The sequence below is a fragment of the Propithecus coquereli genome, unplaced genomic scaffold (genome assembly GCF_000956105.1).
Source record: "Propithecus coquereli isolate 6110/MARCELLA unplaced genomic scaffold, Pcoq_1.0 Scaffold513, whole genome shotgun sequence".
NCBI lineage: Eukaryota > Metazoa > Chordata > Mammalia > Primates > Indriidae > Propithecus > Propithecus coquereli.
The window spans coordinates 835,183-853,576 of NW_012150986.1; the positions used below are offsets into that span (position 1 = coordinate 835,183).

Below are 18,394 nucleotides of genomic sequence, written 5' to 3' on the forward strand. Positions count from 1 at the left end.
GGTATACATATACCACATTTTATTAACCCACTCATGTATTGATGGACACTTGGGTTGTTTCCACATCTTTGCAATTGTGTCAGTGGACCCTTTTAATTTAGAAACTCATATTCTTCATTTCTGGGAAATTTCAATGAACCACTTAATTGATTTCTTCCTATTTTTTCTTTTTCCCTTTGTGGAACTTTTATTTGGGTATTACATTACTTTCAGGAAGTAGGGTAATCTGAGATTTCCTCAGATTATCTTTGAACCTTGTTATTGAGCTTTCTCTTTCTGTTATCATGTTTTTAATTTCCAAGTGCTCTTTTAAAAATGTTCTGAATGTTCTTTTTTCAATAGCATTCCATTATTTCATCTTCACAAATGGCATCTCTTATTTCTTACTGAGACTTTCCCTGATGACTCTACTTAAAATTTCATCTCTAACCACCACCCCATTGTCTCTTTTCTCAGTTGAATATAAGCTTCATAAGGGTAGAGCTTTTTTTTCCTGTTGTTTTTTCCCCCACCGATATTTTCCCAGTACTGCAAACAGTACCTAGCATGTAGTTAAGTGTTTAAATATTTCTGGAATAAACTTCATGGTCATTCTGATGATATTAATAATATACATTTAAATTTTTTTTCCTAGTATAGGTCTAGTCTGTTTCTTTGAGGTTACTTTTTTTTTTCTATTTTTATTGATATCTACCTTAGGTTAGAACATTTTCTGCAGATATCTGGCAATGTTTAATCATCTGCTTATATTTAAGAATGGAGGATAAAAAAACTGATTGGAATATATGAACAAATGGATGAGACTTGCCAACTATGGGCTTCACGGTAGAATGATCTGGCTGGGCCGTCTTGTTGGAGATCCCTTGATCTCAGTATCTTTAGATCTTCCTTCTTGGCTGGTCTGATTCTCTGGAACACATTCTTCTAATCTCTGGATGCAACAGTCTGGGAGCAGAAGGGAAGAGGGCTGGAAGAGTCTCAGCATCCAGAGTGCATACATTTACTAAATCCCTCTGTTCTCATGATGGCCCCATGACTTGATCTGGGCCTGGTGTACTCCCTAGAAAAGTGAAATATATCTAGCCTTTTGCCAAAGTGGGAAACATGCTGAAACTGTAAAATGAATGTGAGAGGAAATCTCAGGATCTAACTGTTCCTAAAATGTTTCAGTCTTTTAAAAAATATTTTATTTTATTTTAATCTTATTTTTTTATTTTTTTGAAACACAGTCTTGCTCTGTTGCCCAGGCTAGAGTACAGTGGTGTTATCATAGCTCACTGTAACCTCAAACTCCTGGGATCAAGTGATCCTCCTGCCTCAGTCTCCCAAGTAGCTGGGACTATAGGTGTGTACCACCATGCCTGCCCCCCCCTTTTTTTTAAAAATAAAAAGGAGGATGAAAGATAAACCAGTAGATCTTTCTTATGATTTAAACAAATATTTATCGATCACTTACTATATTCTGAGTTATCAGGTGAAGGAGAGGTAGAGCATGGCTACTACAGGTACAGGAGACTGCAGGGGTAGGGCCCCTGAATACAAAAACAGCATGATGTATAGCTGGAACCAGATCCAGAAGGGTCTTGTCAAGGTGTGCCTTTTTCCTGAAAGGTAGAAAATGTATCCAATATTAGTTCGTTTCTTTAATTTTTATTGTTTTCCTTGTTTTACCCCTATCTCCAGAGGAGTTTGATGCCACCAATTCCTGAGAATCAGGGGCAGGCTTCTGTGGTACCAATTGGTTACTTTCTGCTTTCTTCATTGCTTTCTCAGACCTGCTCAGCTAGCTGTCACTCATTCATCTATTTTCTCAGTTACAAATTTAAACAAGAGCATTTAAATAATTCTCTTCACTGTTGTGTTAATGAGGTAAGAGTGAGATTAATTGCATGTATTCAAACTGCTATCTATACTCAAAAGTCTTACTAGAGGACATTTAACAAAATCTCAGATCAGACAGCAGAAACTAGGAATTCTGCACAGTATCAAGCCAAGATTTTAGTTTAAAGTGGTCCCAGGTTGGTAGTACCGTCAGGTTTCTGAAAGAAGCACTGGAGAGAGGAGTAACTCACTTTCCACCTAGGCCTCAAAAGTATTCCTATAGGTAAAGTTCCAAGGAATATGAGTTCAGAGTCAAATGTTGCCAAATACACTAGGAAATGAAGCAGCAGGAGTAAGAGCCAGAATAAGCAAAAAACAGTGGGAAATACAAAGGCCTCAGATATTGGAATTACATAAGTATGTTTAATATGTTGAAAGAAAAGATGAAGAAAATGAATAAGTGGCCAAGAAATTATAAAAATGAAAAAGCTGTTTTGAAAAAAGACCAAATAGAACTTCTAGAAAAGAAAAATTTTGTAACAGAAAGAAGCTCAAAGACTGGATTAACAGGACATTAAGTACAGCTGAAGGGGGAATTGGTTAATTGGACAATACATCTTAGAAAATTATCCAGAACACAGTACAGTTAGACAAAGCTCCTGAAGGAGAGGTGAAAGAAAATGGTGAAAAGACAATATATAAAGAATTGCTAAGAATTGACCAAAGTTAATGGGGATGCCACGTGTTTCAGAAATTCCAATGAGGCCAAGCAGGTGATAAAAGAAAAAGAAGGTGAAGAAATATATGTGCAGACACAGGATACAAGTTTGATATTTCAGAGTACCAAAACCAAAGAGAATATCATAAAAGCAACCATAGAGAAGACAGGCTACCTAACAAAACAATGATTTGACTGGTAGCTGACTTCTCAACAGCAATAATGGAAGCCAGAAGGCAGTGAAATGTTATCTTCAGTATGCTGAGAGAAAATAGCTATCAATTTAGAATTCATCTTTCAAGAGTGAGGGAAAAATAAAGACTTTTCAATCGAATCAAATAAGTTTGCTACTAATAAATAGACTCTCAATAAAGGAAATTCTAAAGGATAAACTTTAGACATGATAAAATAAATTGTAATAGAAATTAACTTTTTAGCACTAAATAATAATATTACATATAAAACCTATGATATTATACTAAAGAGGCACATGGAAAAAAATTGATAACCCTAAATGCTTACGTTAGAAAAGAAGAAAAGCTAGAAATCAATGAACTAAGCAACCAATTTAAGGTAGCAAAAGAACAAGACAAGCCCAAAGAAAGTAAATGGAAGGACATAAAGAGAATTAATGAAACAGAAAGCAAGCATACAATACAGAAGCTCAAAAAAGTTAAAAGTCAGTTTTTTGAAAACAGTAATATAACTATCAGTAACAAGTGCCAGGTGAGATTAATGAAGGAAAACTTGAGTGGAAAAAAATAATTACACATGCAGAGATTAAGGTGATAGTTAAGAGGGGGGCGTATGAACACCCTTATGCTAATAAATTAGAATATTTAGACAGAATGAATGAATGCCTAGAAAAAACATTTATCAGAATTGACTAAGAATTAGAAAGTTTAAATAGTCCTATAACAATTAAAGAAATGGAATTGTTAATCAAAAATCTTATTTAAGGAAAACTCCTGACCTAAATGGCTCTACTGGGCAAGTTTTTACCTGATATTAAAGAAAAAAAATTTCCCATCTTATTTCAGAGTTTAAATAGGCAGAACACTCTCCAGCTGAATCAAGCACAACAGAGGACCATATGAGAAAGGAAAATCACTTTTCAGTCATATTCATGAATGTAATAATAGTTGCAAAAACCCTAAACAAAACATTAGTCAACTACATCTAACAGATATGAAAACCTGACCAAGTTGAGATTATCCCAGGTCTGCAAGGGTGTTTTAATATTTAAAAACCCATGATGTAATTTACCATTTTAACAAATTGTAAGGAAAAAATCATACCATCACCTCAATGGATGGAGTTGCAGCTTTTAGTTAAAATTCAAAAACAAATTATCCTGAAAAAAGTCTCAGAATAAGAATAGATGGCAATTTTTATCACCTTTTAAAGGGTATCTACAACAAACCTACAGCAAACACTATACTTTATGGTGAACTAGTGAGATCAAGAAAAGACAAGCATGCCAATTATCACCATTTTCATTCAACTTTATAGTAGATGTAAGGCCAGAAAAAAAAATGGTAAAGGTACTAAAAAGAGGAAACAAAACTGCTGTTAATATTTGTATAATGTTTTTTAATATTTGTGATAGGATTTTGAGGGCTTCCCCCCCAAATCTTCTTGGAATTTAATGAGGAAATGACACATATCACCTCTTAAAATAAAAGATTCAGCATGAACGATGGGCATGTGCCTGTGATACTGTTTTGTTGCTTGAAGCTTAATGGTGAGAAACTGATAGAGGATTCCATTTTAAATGGTCTCAACCTTTTACCCCATTTCTCCTTCATATTTGGGGCAATTTCTAATGAACCCAATACATGGTGTTGTAGGTGATATAATTTTATCCAGAGTATATTCAAAAACAGACTCACATATGATCTTTTACAAAAATAGGGCATTCGTCTTTTAAAAAATTAAATACTAGTAAAGAAAGAACTTAATTAGACCTGAGTCGAGATCTAGATCCTGTTTCTAATAACTTTCAAGGCAGTGAGCAGGGTCAGTCTGTCAGTCACAGGGCTCACTCCATTTGTTTCCTATCTCTCAGGGATCACCATCCTTTGTTGCCTGATTTTCTAGTGTCTTGAAAACTGTTGTTTCATGTGTTTTTTTCTGTTTGTTTGTTTTTGGTTGTTTCAAATGGGTGGGCAAATCTGATCTCTGTTACTCCATCTTGGCAGAAGTCAATTTAATTAAATGGCTTATCATTTCTTGTGCAGTCCTCTTTTGTTAATAAAGGGTTGTTTTAACACACACTTTATTCTGGTGCAATTCCTTGGCCTTTCCCTTAGAAGCATGCATAGATTTTGTTTGTTTAATTGTTTCATTTTTTTTTTAAAGTAACTGGTAATTTAAAGGCCCACTGTGAGGACCTGCGGAGTAGGGGCTCTGAGATAGATAATTCCTGAAGGCTTTCAGCATTCTCTCCTGCCACATGCTTTGTTATTGACAGCTGTTCAAGGTGTCACCACCTCTGGAATTTTGACCCACTGATGTGTTTCATAAATTTTAATGAAAGACAGATTGAGAGAAATCATAGATGGGCCCACATGGTTATACTGTATCTGTGAGCTGGATGCAAATGAAAACCTCTGTGACGTTACTCTGAGTTACATTTGTGAAAAGCACCAAACTCCATCTAGCTTGTCTGATCCAGTTGGGGCAATCAAAAATGATTTTCGAAAACTTTCATGTTCTTGGTGCATTGCTATGATTCATTTTTTAAGGCACAGAAAATTGTCCAAATATTAGCATGCATATTGCGGATTTGCAAATAAACACATTTAGTTACATAGACCATGGTGTTTTTCAAGGAGTTCGTGAAGAATGTGGTTTAACTTGCCAGTATATAATGCTAAACTTATTTCTTGTGTGCAATTATGAACTTTATTTATAATTTCATAGCAGCTATTTATTTTCATTGTTAAATTATAATTCAGATGTTTTTGGCTTAACTCAAATATTTTCTATATCTCGCAAAATTAAAAAAAAATTAGACTGATACTTTCTTTCAAAAGATTCTTCAAATGTGGCCAGATTATTTTAGAAGCAGCTTTAGTTATCCCTGATAATAAGGATGAGGAAAAGAAAAAGAAATTGAGATCTTTAAGAATCCCTACATATCACTTTTGGCCTCCTCTGCTGCTGTCAGACCCATTCCCAGGAGCACTTACAGAGCGGCCGGCCGCCTCTTTTGAGTTCTAGCTCCCTTAGTTTCTGCCGCCTGCTCAGTGAGCTGGTGAGCAGTGGTATGGCTGAGAGCTAGGGAGAAATATGAGAGAAAGCAGAGAAGACCCTTTTGGACTTTTGGATTACTTGAAACTAAATAATTAACATTAGAATATTGAAGAATTGATCACCTTTCCCATACGGGGTTCCAGATGTCTTTTCCTTGCTGTTATACTATCTTGATCGTAACAGACCGTATAAATACTTGGATTTGGGGTATGATAAAAATGATAAAGGGATGAGAAATAACATGTACTCTTTTTTTATTAAGCCTTCAGAGGGATTTAAAAAACTTAAACACGTTAAATGCAAATGACATTGCTATTCCTAGTTAACAAGTACAAGAGTTTTTTGTTTTATCTTTCATTTTTGAGAGGTGATCCTTAACAGCATGTGTTTTTCTTTTCAGCTACTAAGTCAGGATTGTTACCCACACCACCTGCGCTCCCTCCGAGACCTTGTCCATCGCAGGTAGGAGACGTGCTTGATTTCTGTAAACTGTTTGGTAGTGGGGAAGTTGTCCTCCCACTGTGCTTCTTTGCAAGGGTTGATTGCCGCAGAACTGGTCCGTCAGATTCCCAAGCTGATACCTGGATGAAGAGAGCAGAGAGTGGTTTAACTTCTCATCCAGCCAACCCCCAAGCCTCATGCGGAAGAGGGAAAGATCCTCACTAGGCCACCAAGCAAACGTGTGCTAGTTCACTCTTGGCTGACGAGGCTTGTGTCTGTTCGTAGAGAGGGAGGAGTAGAAGACGGGGTGTCTCTCCAGTTGGGGATGAAGGAATATGGTTTTCTATATAGCATTGTGCAGTCTGGGTGACTATATGTTTATCAGCATGCTAGGAGCTGTGTTAATTCTACAGAAACTAACAATAAATGGTCATCAACATGGGGTTAGTGCTGTGGTTTCGGCCCACAGTGCTTTCTTTAGGGTGGTATTTTCCCTCAGAACAATAAGTTGAAACAGCAGGAGTGGGAGAATGTGTCAGCAAAATTGGTTTCACTTGCAAATTAATTCTGCCTTATTTATATGTGCTACTATGGCCTTTTTCATCAACACTTTTAGTGGAGTTGAAAATGAGAAGCAGACAGCAAATCCGTGGAGTGTGGTATATGGTATTACAGATCCTTCCTTTCGTTAATTGCTGCCAAAGAAACTTCCTATCTTTAAAGACCCTTTCTGACTTTTGGCAGAAAATGTTGGGAAATTTCTCTGTGGTCAGTCTCGGTTTCTGTCATTGCTCTGGCTGGTTCAGAGCATACGTTTCCATATGGCGCCATCTCAGGACTCGCCAAGGTACTGAAACCACTTGTCCTTCTTTCAGAGAGTTAGATGGTCTTTAGTGTCCACTCAACCTTGAGATGCAAATACCATGAGGTATTGGCTTCCTGCTTCAGTTTGATGGGTAATAAAAAGCCCAGTTCTTCCTGACCTGCATGTAAACAGATGAGAAGTCCTTTTCCAGTACCTAAGATTGGCTTTAAGAGATATTGGCTGACCAGATATTGGCTGACTCAATAACAAGTAGTTATTGAGTCCCTGCTGTATATCTAATGCCAAACTTTAGTTCCACCCTAAGCTTTTTCCTTGGTTATAATTCTACTCATTCAAATTATTAGCTATGTTCATCGAGCATCTGTAATAGAGCAGGTGTTGCACTAAGTGATATCAATGCATTATTTAATCTTCACAAAAACCCTACGAGGTAGGTACAGATAGTAATATGATCCCTTTTTTACAGATAAGGAAATTGGGGCATACAGAGGTAAAGCAAGTCACCCAAGGTGGCATAGCTAGATACTAGTAGAGGCAGCTCCCACCCTGCAGTCCGTCTCTTCAGGGCCCCCCTCTCCCCATCACTGGAGTCCAAGTGTCTGTGTATACAGAAGGATAGCAGATCATTACACTTGCAATTGAGGCTTTGACCATGTCCCCCTAAGGAGGACCTAGAGGAGCTGTGGCTTTTGCTTTGCACCAGCAACAAACCTGGACTTTTTCACCACAACCTGAGCAGGCCTCCTGGAGGCACTTAGCTACTAGGGGCTAGTTTCAAGCCTGGAGCTTGGGAGCCACCTGGATGAATGCATGGAAGACCTGTCTGAAAGGGCTTTTGTAACCAACCTCCTTTCTCTTGCTGTAAAATGACAAGTAGTTGCTTCCTGGTCATGAAATGTGTTGCTGCTATCAGCAGTTCTCATCTCAGCTGCTTGAGGTGGGCTTCCTGCCTGCTTTGGGCCTTAGTCACCAAGGATCTCACAGAGGGACTGGGAATTCTCTAGTTACTGTTAATGAATGAGTCTGCTTCTTTGTCTACCAGATTTCCCATCACAGTGTAAACAGTGAGCCCAGCACTCAGCCCAACCCTCCCGCTCAGCCGCCTAGCTATGGAGATTTCGGACGTCAGGAATAAGTGTGTAAGAAGCATAGGCAGAAAGTTCCTACACTGTTTTCCTCTGCCCATTCCCTCCTTTCGTTCACTGCAAGTGGGACACGTATGTTCAATACGTGAAATCCTGGATAATAAACACATGGTCATATTTAGTCTTTGCGCCATGTCAAATTCCTAATATTGACCCTCGATTAATTTCACTAACCACCTGTATGGGACACCTACATATTCTAGCCTTTCCCAAACTACTTGTGATAAAACGGTTTCTGGGAGATATTAATGGGGCTCTGTGCTAAGACAGATTTGCGGGCTGCTGCCTCTCTACCCGCTCTGGGAGAGTCACAGCACATGTGAGCCCACTAAGGGCTTTGAAGTCCTACAGTAAAGAAAGCCGGTCAATTTGGTTAAAGCTGGCAATTTCCTAGCTTGCGTGACCATTCACCTCTCGATTTATAAAATACCTAATATCCTGAGGGCGTAATGGTTAGGAAACACTATTATACACCAGCCTTAAGGTTTTGCTAAGAACGTTTCCAAACCTTTCTCATCTGTCACCTCATCTCTATGTGATTAAAGTTAAATTTTATATCTTATGCCAGTAGTTTTCCCTAGAAGAGTTGAAAATGAGAGTTTACTGCACAGTACAGGATTTCACATTGTCTGTGTTTCCAGTTTGTCCTGTTTCCTTCCTCGCTTTTCTATCCCTTCTTGCTTAATCTCTCATGAGGTCACTTTTACCACCTCACAGCAAGTTTTATTACAGAGAACTTAAAACACTCTGAATTCTTCTTTTGCTCTGTTAAATTTTTGTGAATGTTCCTTGGAAAGGAACAAAGCCTGACTTGGGAAATGTATCCTATCTATACCTACAGAGACTTTTTATGGTACTGTAGAACCATCACTAGGAGACCTAGGGGAGAAACCAGGAGGCCTGGTATAATTAAAATTGTTATATTTATTAGTACCTCTGAAAGAGATTAAAATAAAGTTTTTGGATTATTTTTGTATTTAAAAATTCCATATTATTTAACTTGATAAATTGGCAAGACTAGATTGTAGTAAACAAGAAAATGTTTTGTTCCCTACAAAGGAGCACTATTTTAAAAACTAAATGGCCAATCAGTAGTGATGAACGTCCAGGTTTTTTTTTTTTTTTAGTTTGAGATCAGGTCTCGCTAGGTTGCCCCAGTTAGCCTCGAACTCCTGGGCCCGGGTGATCCTCCTGCCTCAGCCTCCCAAGTAGCTGGGACTATAGGTGTGCACTATCACACCCAGCTTCCAGGTTTTAAGTATGTGAGAGAAATGAGTTTGTACATTTTCAGATATGTGTACAAAAATATATAAAGATTGTTTCTACATACACCAAAAGTATATCTACTTTTATCAAGTGAGAAAGATGAGGTCTAGGTTTTCAGCATAAAATGCAGTTTAGCTGGCTCATACTTATTCAAGCACCACTGTGATATGAACATCTGGATTAAGTTATACATATGGGGCCCTGGAGTTAGGAAAATAAATTCAGAAAAACATCTTTTCATTTTTCACACTATAGGTAAGATCAAGAAGGACCAAGTGAATGTATAAACAATTAAGTGGCTTATGTTCCACATCTTCCTATGGAAAGACTGAAGACCAGGGCATGGTCTTTTAGCTCAGCTCAGAGAGGTGATATTTTTTTTAAAAAAAGACTGATTCATAGCACAAATAATCAAAAAGCAATTAGTGTAAACTATTTCATATACAGCAATGTTAAAGTGGGAGTTAGTTAAGCTGATTAGCTCACTGTTTGTGTGCATATAAATTAAGTAAAATACAATTTGTGCTTATCCTGGAGGTCAGTTCTCTGCTAAGGGACTGTTTGGTACTTCAGTAGCCAAATCCCTTCAATAGTGTTGATCTCATGCCAAATTTCTTATGGCAATTGTGATAGAGCCAGAGCTTCAGTGTAATTATCTTTAATAAAGAAAAGATTTTTTGGGTATAAGGTATTATCTTTTAAGTTTTTTATTAGCACCACATTTGATGAATTGGGCCTCCCTGTAGACTAATGTGCTCAGAATTTTCCTATTTATACCACTAGTTTCTCACCTTATATATAACAGCAAGTACTCCTCACTGGCAATGTAATGACTGCTAAAATAGAACTGGAGGGTGAAAGCACTATGGAAGAAGCAATTTATTAACACTTGTAAGATATGACAGACCAAGAAGGCTTGCGGAAGGTGTAAGGTGACCAGTGAAATGAGTTTTAAAGAAAAAAAGAGAATTTTTCTTTTAAGCTAGCTGCGGGATACAGAGCTTTGCTGTAGAGAAAAAAAACCAAAGGCAAAGAAACAGGCATGTAAGAGGTCCTGGTGTGTTTGAGGAACTGTCTAAGATTTTGAAAGCCAGATTTTAGAGGAGAGAGATTTAGTGTTCCAGAGGTGGCAGTAAGGAGCAAGCCTCCTGCTCACCTCTAGTCCTGGTGGGGCCAGAGCTGTGGGAGGGAGCCAGCTCCTACCACAAGGGTGTTCTTTCAGGGGAGGGCAGGGTTTTAGTTAGCCTGGTGGTTTCCATCCTTGGCCGCATAATGGAAACATCTGGGAGAGCTTGAAACCTGCCGAGGCCTGGGGCCCACTCCCAGAAATTTTGGCATGGAATGGGGAGGCCTGGCCATCGGGATGTTTAAACCTACCCAGGGATTCTGAAGTGCAGCCAGAGTTGAGAAGCACTGAATTAGGGCAAGAGGAAAGAATGCTCAGAGAAGAGGTTGAGAATATAGGGGATTGTGTTGATGCCATGTCATGAGTTTTTAAAGGGTTCTTGAGTTGGGGAGGGATGGGATTCATGAGGTCAGCTTAGGGGATATTCTCAGACCCTATGGGGACAAGAACCCAGAACGTGAGAGATGGCCTGGGAGTTGGCTTCTTGTGATGGCTGATGTGAACAGGGTGAGAGGGCATGATAGGAAGGTCCTGCTGCAAGGACTAGTCACTGTGTGCCTCAGGTCCTGCGTGCACTGTCGTGAGAGACTAACCATCAACACAGACGGCCTCGAAAAGAAACTAGATCAACCATGGTCCACTCAGCTAATCTCCCGTCTAACTTCATCATCTGGCTAGAATCAGGTCCTGAGGACAATATTGAATTCCCATAGGAATATGCTGGGCATGCTGCTCTTTTTCAAAGCCAAATTTTTTAGGCACAACTTTTTATAAAATACTACTTTTGTTGTATTTGGAAGGAAAGATCGAGGCTTACTTAAATTCACCACGCAGTCGGTAGGCCCCGAACTTCTCCTGAAATATTTGGCACCATATATTTTTAATACCCTGCCCTTTCAATTAATGCCCTGTCATTTTAAGTATTTTTTTTTTTTGTAGACAGAGTCTTGCTCTGTTGCCCCATCTAGAGTGCAGTGACGTCATTGTAGCTCACTGCAACCTCAAACTTCTGGGCTCAAGCGATCCTCCTGCCTCAGCTTCCCAAGGAGCTGGGACTATAAGCGCGTGCCACCACACCTGGCTAGTTTTTCTATTTTTAGTAGGGACAGGGTCTCACTCTTGCTCAGGCTGGTCTCGAACTCCTAACCTCAAGTCATCCTCCTGCCTTGGCCTCCCAGAGTGCTAGCATTACAGGTGTGAGCCACCTTGCCTGGTCCATTTTAAGTAGTTTTTCCATAGGTTAATATTGCAGTTAGTTGATAGCTTCTACATGATCATGCTTAGCTAGTGCCCGGGCCTGGAATTGAGCTGCAACCTCCTCAGCCATGTCCTCTGCCTCCTGACCATGGACCCCCGCAAAGTGCGCAAGCTTCGGGCCTTCATGAAAATGTGTAAGCAGGATCCGAGCATTCTGCACACCAAGGACATGCGCTTCCTGAGGGAGTGGGTGGAGAGCATGGAGGGTAAAGTAGCACCTGCTACTTAGAAAGCTAAATCAGAAGAAAATATTAAGGAAGAAAAAACCGATAATAAGAAGGCAGAGGAAAATACACAGACAGAGGAACCATCAAGTGAGGAAAGTGATCTAGAAATTGGTAATCTAGGTGTGATTGGACCAGACACTGATGCCCCTCACGAAATGGGAGATGAAAATGTAGAGATAACCGAGGAGATGATGGAGCAGGCAAATGATAAGACAGTTGCTGCCATTGAAGCCCTAACTGATGGTGAACCACAGAAAGCCATTGACTTGCTCACAGATGCCATCAGACTGAATCCTTGGTTGGCCATTTTGTATGCTGAGAGAGCCCGTGTCTTCATCAAATTACAGAAGCCAAATCCTGCCATCCGACACTGTGAAGAAGACACTCAGGAGCTCAGCATGGCTCTTTTCCAGGTGGCTTTCCTGGGACAATGCCTGGTAATGTTCCCGGAGGAATGTCCGGAATGGGAGGAGGCATGCCGGGAATGGCAGGAATGCCTGGACTCAGTGAAACTCTTAGTGATCCAGAGGATCACTAAGAAGTTCTGCAAGAAGCTGCAAGTTCTTGCAGCTAAGCAGGATCCAGGTGGCCTCCTAGGATGTGGCCCAGAACCCAGCAAATATGTCAAAATACCAGAGCAACCCAAAGGGTAGGAATTGTCAGCCAAATTTGGAGGTCAAGCGTGATGCCCTTCTGACAAATAAAGCCCATGCCGAAGGAAGAGTAACCTATGTCACCTAATGGATGTCGCAGTAATACAAACCAGTACCTCTGACCTTCTCATCAAGAGAGCTGGGGTGCTCTGAAGATAATCCCTACCTCTCTGCCCCAAATGCAGCTGAAGCATTTTGCAGTGGTTTGCCACTAGGGTATTCTTTCAGATAATGTTTTCCAACTAGAAATTACAATCTTTAGACACTTTTTAAACCTTAAAAATATTTAAAACTAATTAAAAGGGTATGTTAATTCCTGCATTTTTCTTACTAATCATTTTGGATTTTTTCCTTTGAATTATTGAGCAAGGAAGATACTTACATGGGAGATTATTGCTCTAGTTTGAGTAAAATAAAGGTTTATTAGTGGGGGGCAAATATAACTCATTTAAATAGATGAAGTTTGAGTTGGATATATGGTTACTGAGGCATTTTAATTTGTCCTTTTAAATGCTTTAATTTTTTTTAAAAAGATTTATTTTGATAAAACTATTGAGACCACCAGTATTTCAATAGGACCTGGGTAGGGACCGGAAGTACTTGGCAGGGCAGCAGCAGTCTTGCTGTGTTTTATGTAACATGCACCCTTGTGCAGGTTGCTTTTAAATCTTACACTGTGGTGAAGGGATGATTTTTTTTGTAATGCTACAATAGAGCTGGATTACTTAGCTCTGTTCTTGTCCAATATATCAAATAAATGTTTCATATTATTTCCACAGAGCGGAAAAATTATATACAGTTGATAACACAAAATAGTAAATTCTTCTGGGAGAAATTAAGAGTTTTAGAGCACCCTGAACCTGCAGCCTTGGGGCCACATGTGGCCTTCTGGATCCTTGAGTGCGGCCTTTTGACTGAACCCAAACTTGACTGAATCCAAACTTTGACTGAATCCAAACCCTTAAAAGGATTTGTTCTGTGAAGTTTGGATTTGGTCGAGGGGCCGCACTTGGGGCTCTAGAAGGGCCACATGTGGTCTTGAGGCCACCGGTTCGCCAGCCCAAAGTATAACATGCATACTTAATCCATTTTTAACATGTACTAAATCTATTTTCAAGATACTAAAATGAAGTACAGGGTGAGTATCCCTTTCCCAAAATGCTTGGGACCCAGCAGTGTTTCAGATTTAGAATTTTTTTTGGATTTTGGAATGTTCGCATTATATTTACCCAGTTGAGCATCTCAAATCTGAATATCCAAAATCCGAAATGCTCCAACAAGCATTTCCTTTGTGCATCATGCTGGTACTCAAAAAGTTTTGGATTTTGGAGCATTTCAGATTTTGAATTTTTGGACAGGGGATATTTAACCTAATATTATTTCATTGGCAACTTTAAATATCTATAAGAAAACAGGAAAAATTCTTTAATGTAAACAATATGGAAATGCCACCACTTCTAAAATTTCATGGCTCTTTTTATTAAATTAAAACTCAGTGAGCGAGCATCAAATATCATGAGATCTTATGCTATAATATATTCAGATGACCGCATGTAATATACAGAAGTCACTGAATAACCTTAATATATTGCCTGTATAGATAAAGCATATTTATGAACTTTCAAAGGTATGTACAACATCCTAATTTTTACTCATCAAAATACAAATTGAATATGTATCAAGAAGCATTTTCTATTTATGCATGTATTAGAAACTCAGAAATTATTCTCAAGTGAATTTACAAACGTATATCACCCAGGATGCTACCTTTATTTTCTTCCAAAGTGTTACTCTGTTCTGTCCTATGGTGTATGTTTTAGATTAGCTGAAAATTACAGTATATTAATAAGTATTTCAGTGATTAAGGAAAGAAGTCATAAACAAAGGATGTACATTCATCTGTGATGATGAAAGAACATACTGAAAACCATACAACACTGTGCTAAATGTAGTAATATGGATGTGTCTATCTGTGGTCTTAGCCCTGCTACTGCGTAGCTCTGTGGCTTTGTGGGAATTAAGTAAATTAGTCTAATGGACCTATGTATGGCCTTTTCTATAAAGTGAGAAGATTGGACTAGATGGATCCTTCTAGGGCTAACGTCTCTGGTTCTATGTTTTATTCTTCTGTACAAGAAAAATTTTATTGTAAACACAGATGAAATATAAAATGCAATTGAGGGACAAGATGACTTAGACTAATTTTCCCTGCTCCCTGCTGCTAAGTACAGCTAAAATCCCTGGATTCGTATATAATAGAAAGAGGACTTTGAAAAGTATAAAGAGGAAAGAGGACTGGCTAGGGACCTCAGAACTCAAGGAATGGCCTGGCAGTGAGTTAGAGACTTCAGTACCCCACTTTCAAAAAATTAGAAGGCCAATGAGGAAATAGAGGGCTTGAACAACACCGTAAATCCACTAGACCGAACAGACATCTATAGAACAGCCAACAACAGCACAATAGACACTTTTCTCAAGTGTACATGAAACATTCTCCAGGATAGACCATATGTTAGGCCATAAAACAAGTCTAAATAAAAAGATTTAAATTATATATAAAGTACCTTCCCTGACCACAATGGAATGAAACTAGAAATCAATAATAGAAGTAAAACTGGAGGATTCACTAATATGTGGAAATTAAATAATACAATCTTAAAAAACCAAAGAAGAAATTACAAGCGAAATTAGAAAATACCTTGAGATGAGGGAAAATGAAAACATACCGAAACCTATGGGATGCAGCGATAGCAGTACTCACAGGGAAATGTTTAGCTGTAAACACATTAAAAAAAGAAGAGATCCAAAATCTATAGTTAACTTTATACCTTAAGAAACTGGAAGAAAAAGAGCAAGCTAAATCCAAATCTAGCAGACAGAAATAATAAAGAGTAGAGTGGAGATAAAAAAGAAATAGAGAACAGAGAAACAATAGAGAAAAATCATTGAAACCACAAGTTGGTTTTTTGAAAAGATCAATAGAATTGACAAACCTTTAGCTAAACTGACCAAGAATGTAATTAAGCTTGTGTTGTCCTCTGGTCAAAATAAAAGGCTCCATTTTAAAGTAAATGCAGGTCCTGATAAATTTACCTTTTGCTGTAGATAATATTGTTTTGAATTTATCAAGGTAGAATATTTAAGTTGAATGACTGTTTTGTGTAATATATTTTTCCTTCATTAACTTTGACGCAGTACATTTTACTATATGTTCCCTAGTTGTGCAATTGATTCATACATTACTCAGAGCTAATCATAGCTCCAGTCCATGTATCATGAAGAAACAAGTGTGTTTCAGACCAGCCTCTGTTGATTGAATCTCAAGATTCAATTTTGCAAGGACTATGCAAGTCCTTTTATAAGGGTTTCTTAAATTTGAAAACTACTATTCTTAAACAGTTGGCACCAAATGAGAAATTCAAAAGGTGAAGGAAATGATCATAGTGATAAGTGCAAAGAGAAGAGGGAGAAATAGTAATTAAATACTGGCATTGGAATGGAGGAGAAAAAATTAAGTATAAACCTACCCGCCTCCTTTTTTTTAAAGGAGAATTGAAAGTTTTGCTGGCTATCAACAAATGCCTTTAGAATTTATTCCAGGAACTAGTTCAAAAGAAAGGAAAAGTTCTATGATGACATTTATTTTATTTTAGTATTATCAATAAAAATAAAAACTATACAGACAACAACAATGTCCAGGAAGAAGGCACTGGTTAAATGTATTGTCTAGTTAGAATATTAGGTAGCCATTAAAATGATTATGTGGAAAATAGTAGAAAAGAGGTATAACAGCTAAATACTGAAATGTTTCCTGATTATACCACATGAAAGTATTAGTATTAGACCTTTGATGGTAAGGTTTTCTGTTCTCTGAGGGTGATCTTGAAGGTGCGTGGTGCACAGTAATTGGCTCCTTTCCTGTGGTCAGATTTTGAATTACTTTTAGACTGGCCAGTGTTCCCTTCCCAGTGGGACTTTGAAATTTTGAACTCCTCAGTAAATTTCCACTAACTCTTTTTAGGGGTCTAAAGGGCTCACTTAGGTAATTACTTTATAATTTACCTATCTTGTTTTATAACTTGTTTTTATAAGTTTCTACATTTGGGGAGATTGTATGTATGTAGTATTTATATGAATTGGGGTATCTGTGAAGGTCTCTGGATGGTTCAGTGCTAAACATCAAGTGTCTATGGTTAAAAATTTAGAGGTAGACTGCTAAGTAATTGGTAGAAGTTTAAATAGCCGTTTTGGTAGGAAAATTATGCAGTTTTTCTTTTAAAAAGTTCATCTCTGTAAAATTTCCTCTCTACCAAAACAGCTATTTAAACTTCTACCAATTACTTAGCAGTCTACCTCCAAATTTTTAACACTAGACACTTGATGTTTAGCACTGAACCATCCAGAGACCTTCACAGATACCCCAATTCATGTAAATACTAAGTAAAGTATCACAAGAATGGAAAAACAAGCACCACATGCACCCACCATCAAATTGGTACAAATAAATTGATCAACACTTATGTGCACATATGGAAGTAACATTCATCGGGTGTTGGGCAGGTGGGAGGGGGGAGAAGGGGATGGGTAAATTCACACCTAATAGGTGTGGTATGTACGCACTGTCTGGGGGATGGACATGCTTGTATCTCTGACTTGGGCAGGGCAAAGGCAACGTATGTAACCTAAATGTTTGTACGCCCATAATATTCTGAAACAAAACAAAACAAAACCCCCCAAAACTGTATACTTCACAGTTTGGTCCTTGGCTGACCTGTTTATAATAAAAACATTTGGTTTGACTTAAAAAAAATTTCCTCTTACAATTAAGGATTAGGGAAAAGGAAAAAAATCCTCTGATATGATGACTAGAATAAAACAGTCTTTCAAGCTTTACCAGAATAAAATGACCTTTGAAAGTTACTTTTAGAGATCATGCTCTCGGAAATTGTGATAAGACATATAATGTTCCATAATCACATGGTTACAATGACTCTAGCAATTGTGAGGTTCAAATAAAGTTTACTGAAATATGTCATCTAGCAGTTTTTTCATCCGTGTTCTTTGGATAGTAAACTCTTATGGCCCTCATTCTTAAATGATAGTTTTACTGCGTACCGAATTCTAGACTGAAGGTAATTTCCCTCAGTATTTTGAATGCATTACCTCCTCTTCTGGCATTTATTACTGCTGCTGCCAAGGATTCTACTGTCAATCTTGTTTTGGTTCTTTTGGAGCAACTTTATCTTTCTCTAGGGTGGCTTTTAATAGTTTTTTTTTCTTTTTTTTTATTTCAGGATATTATGGAGGTACAAACATTTTGGTTACATAATAGTTTACCTTTATTTTCATTGGTCTATTTTGACGTCACTGTGATGTATCTAGGCAAAGATTTAAATTTGTTTATTCCAGGTGGCATTTGGTGTGAATTTTCCATCTGGAAAATCATGTCTTTAATTTTAGAATATTTGGTCATATCTCTATAGGTTTGGCTTCTTTTTTTTTTTCCCAGACAGAGTCTCACTCTGTCACCTGGGCTAGAGTGCCATGGCGTCAGCCTAGGTCACAGCAACCTCAAACTCCTGGGCTCAAGCGATCCTCCTGCCTCAGCCTCCCAGGTAGCTGGGACTACAGGCACACGCCACCATACCCGGCTAAT

General features: G+C 38.1%; 1 protein-coding gene across 2 annotated transcripts in view; it reads left to right on the forward strand.

The window, feature by feature from the left end:
* REPS2 (RALBP1 associated Eps domain containing 2) overlaps positions 1–18,394 on the forward strand; it is a 213,224-nt gene that overhangs the window by 165,956 nt on the left and 28,874 nt on the right. For both annotated transcript variants that reach the window (XM_012656630.1, XM_012656629.1), the window contains one exon: positions 6,198–6,259. In XM_012656630.1, the coding sequence (XP_012512084.1) occupies positions 6,198–6,259 (62 nt within the window). The remainder of the gene's footprint in view (positions 1–6,197; positions 6,260–18,394) is intronic.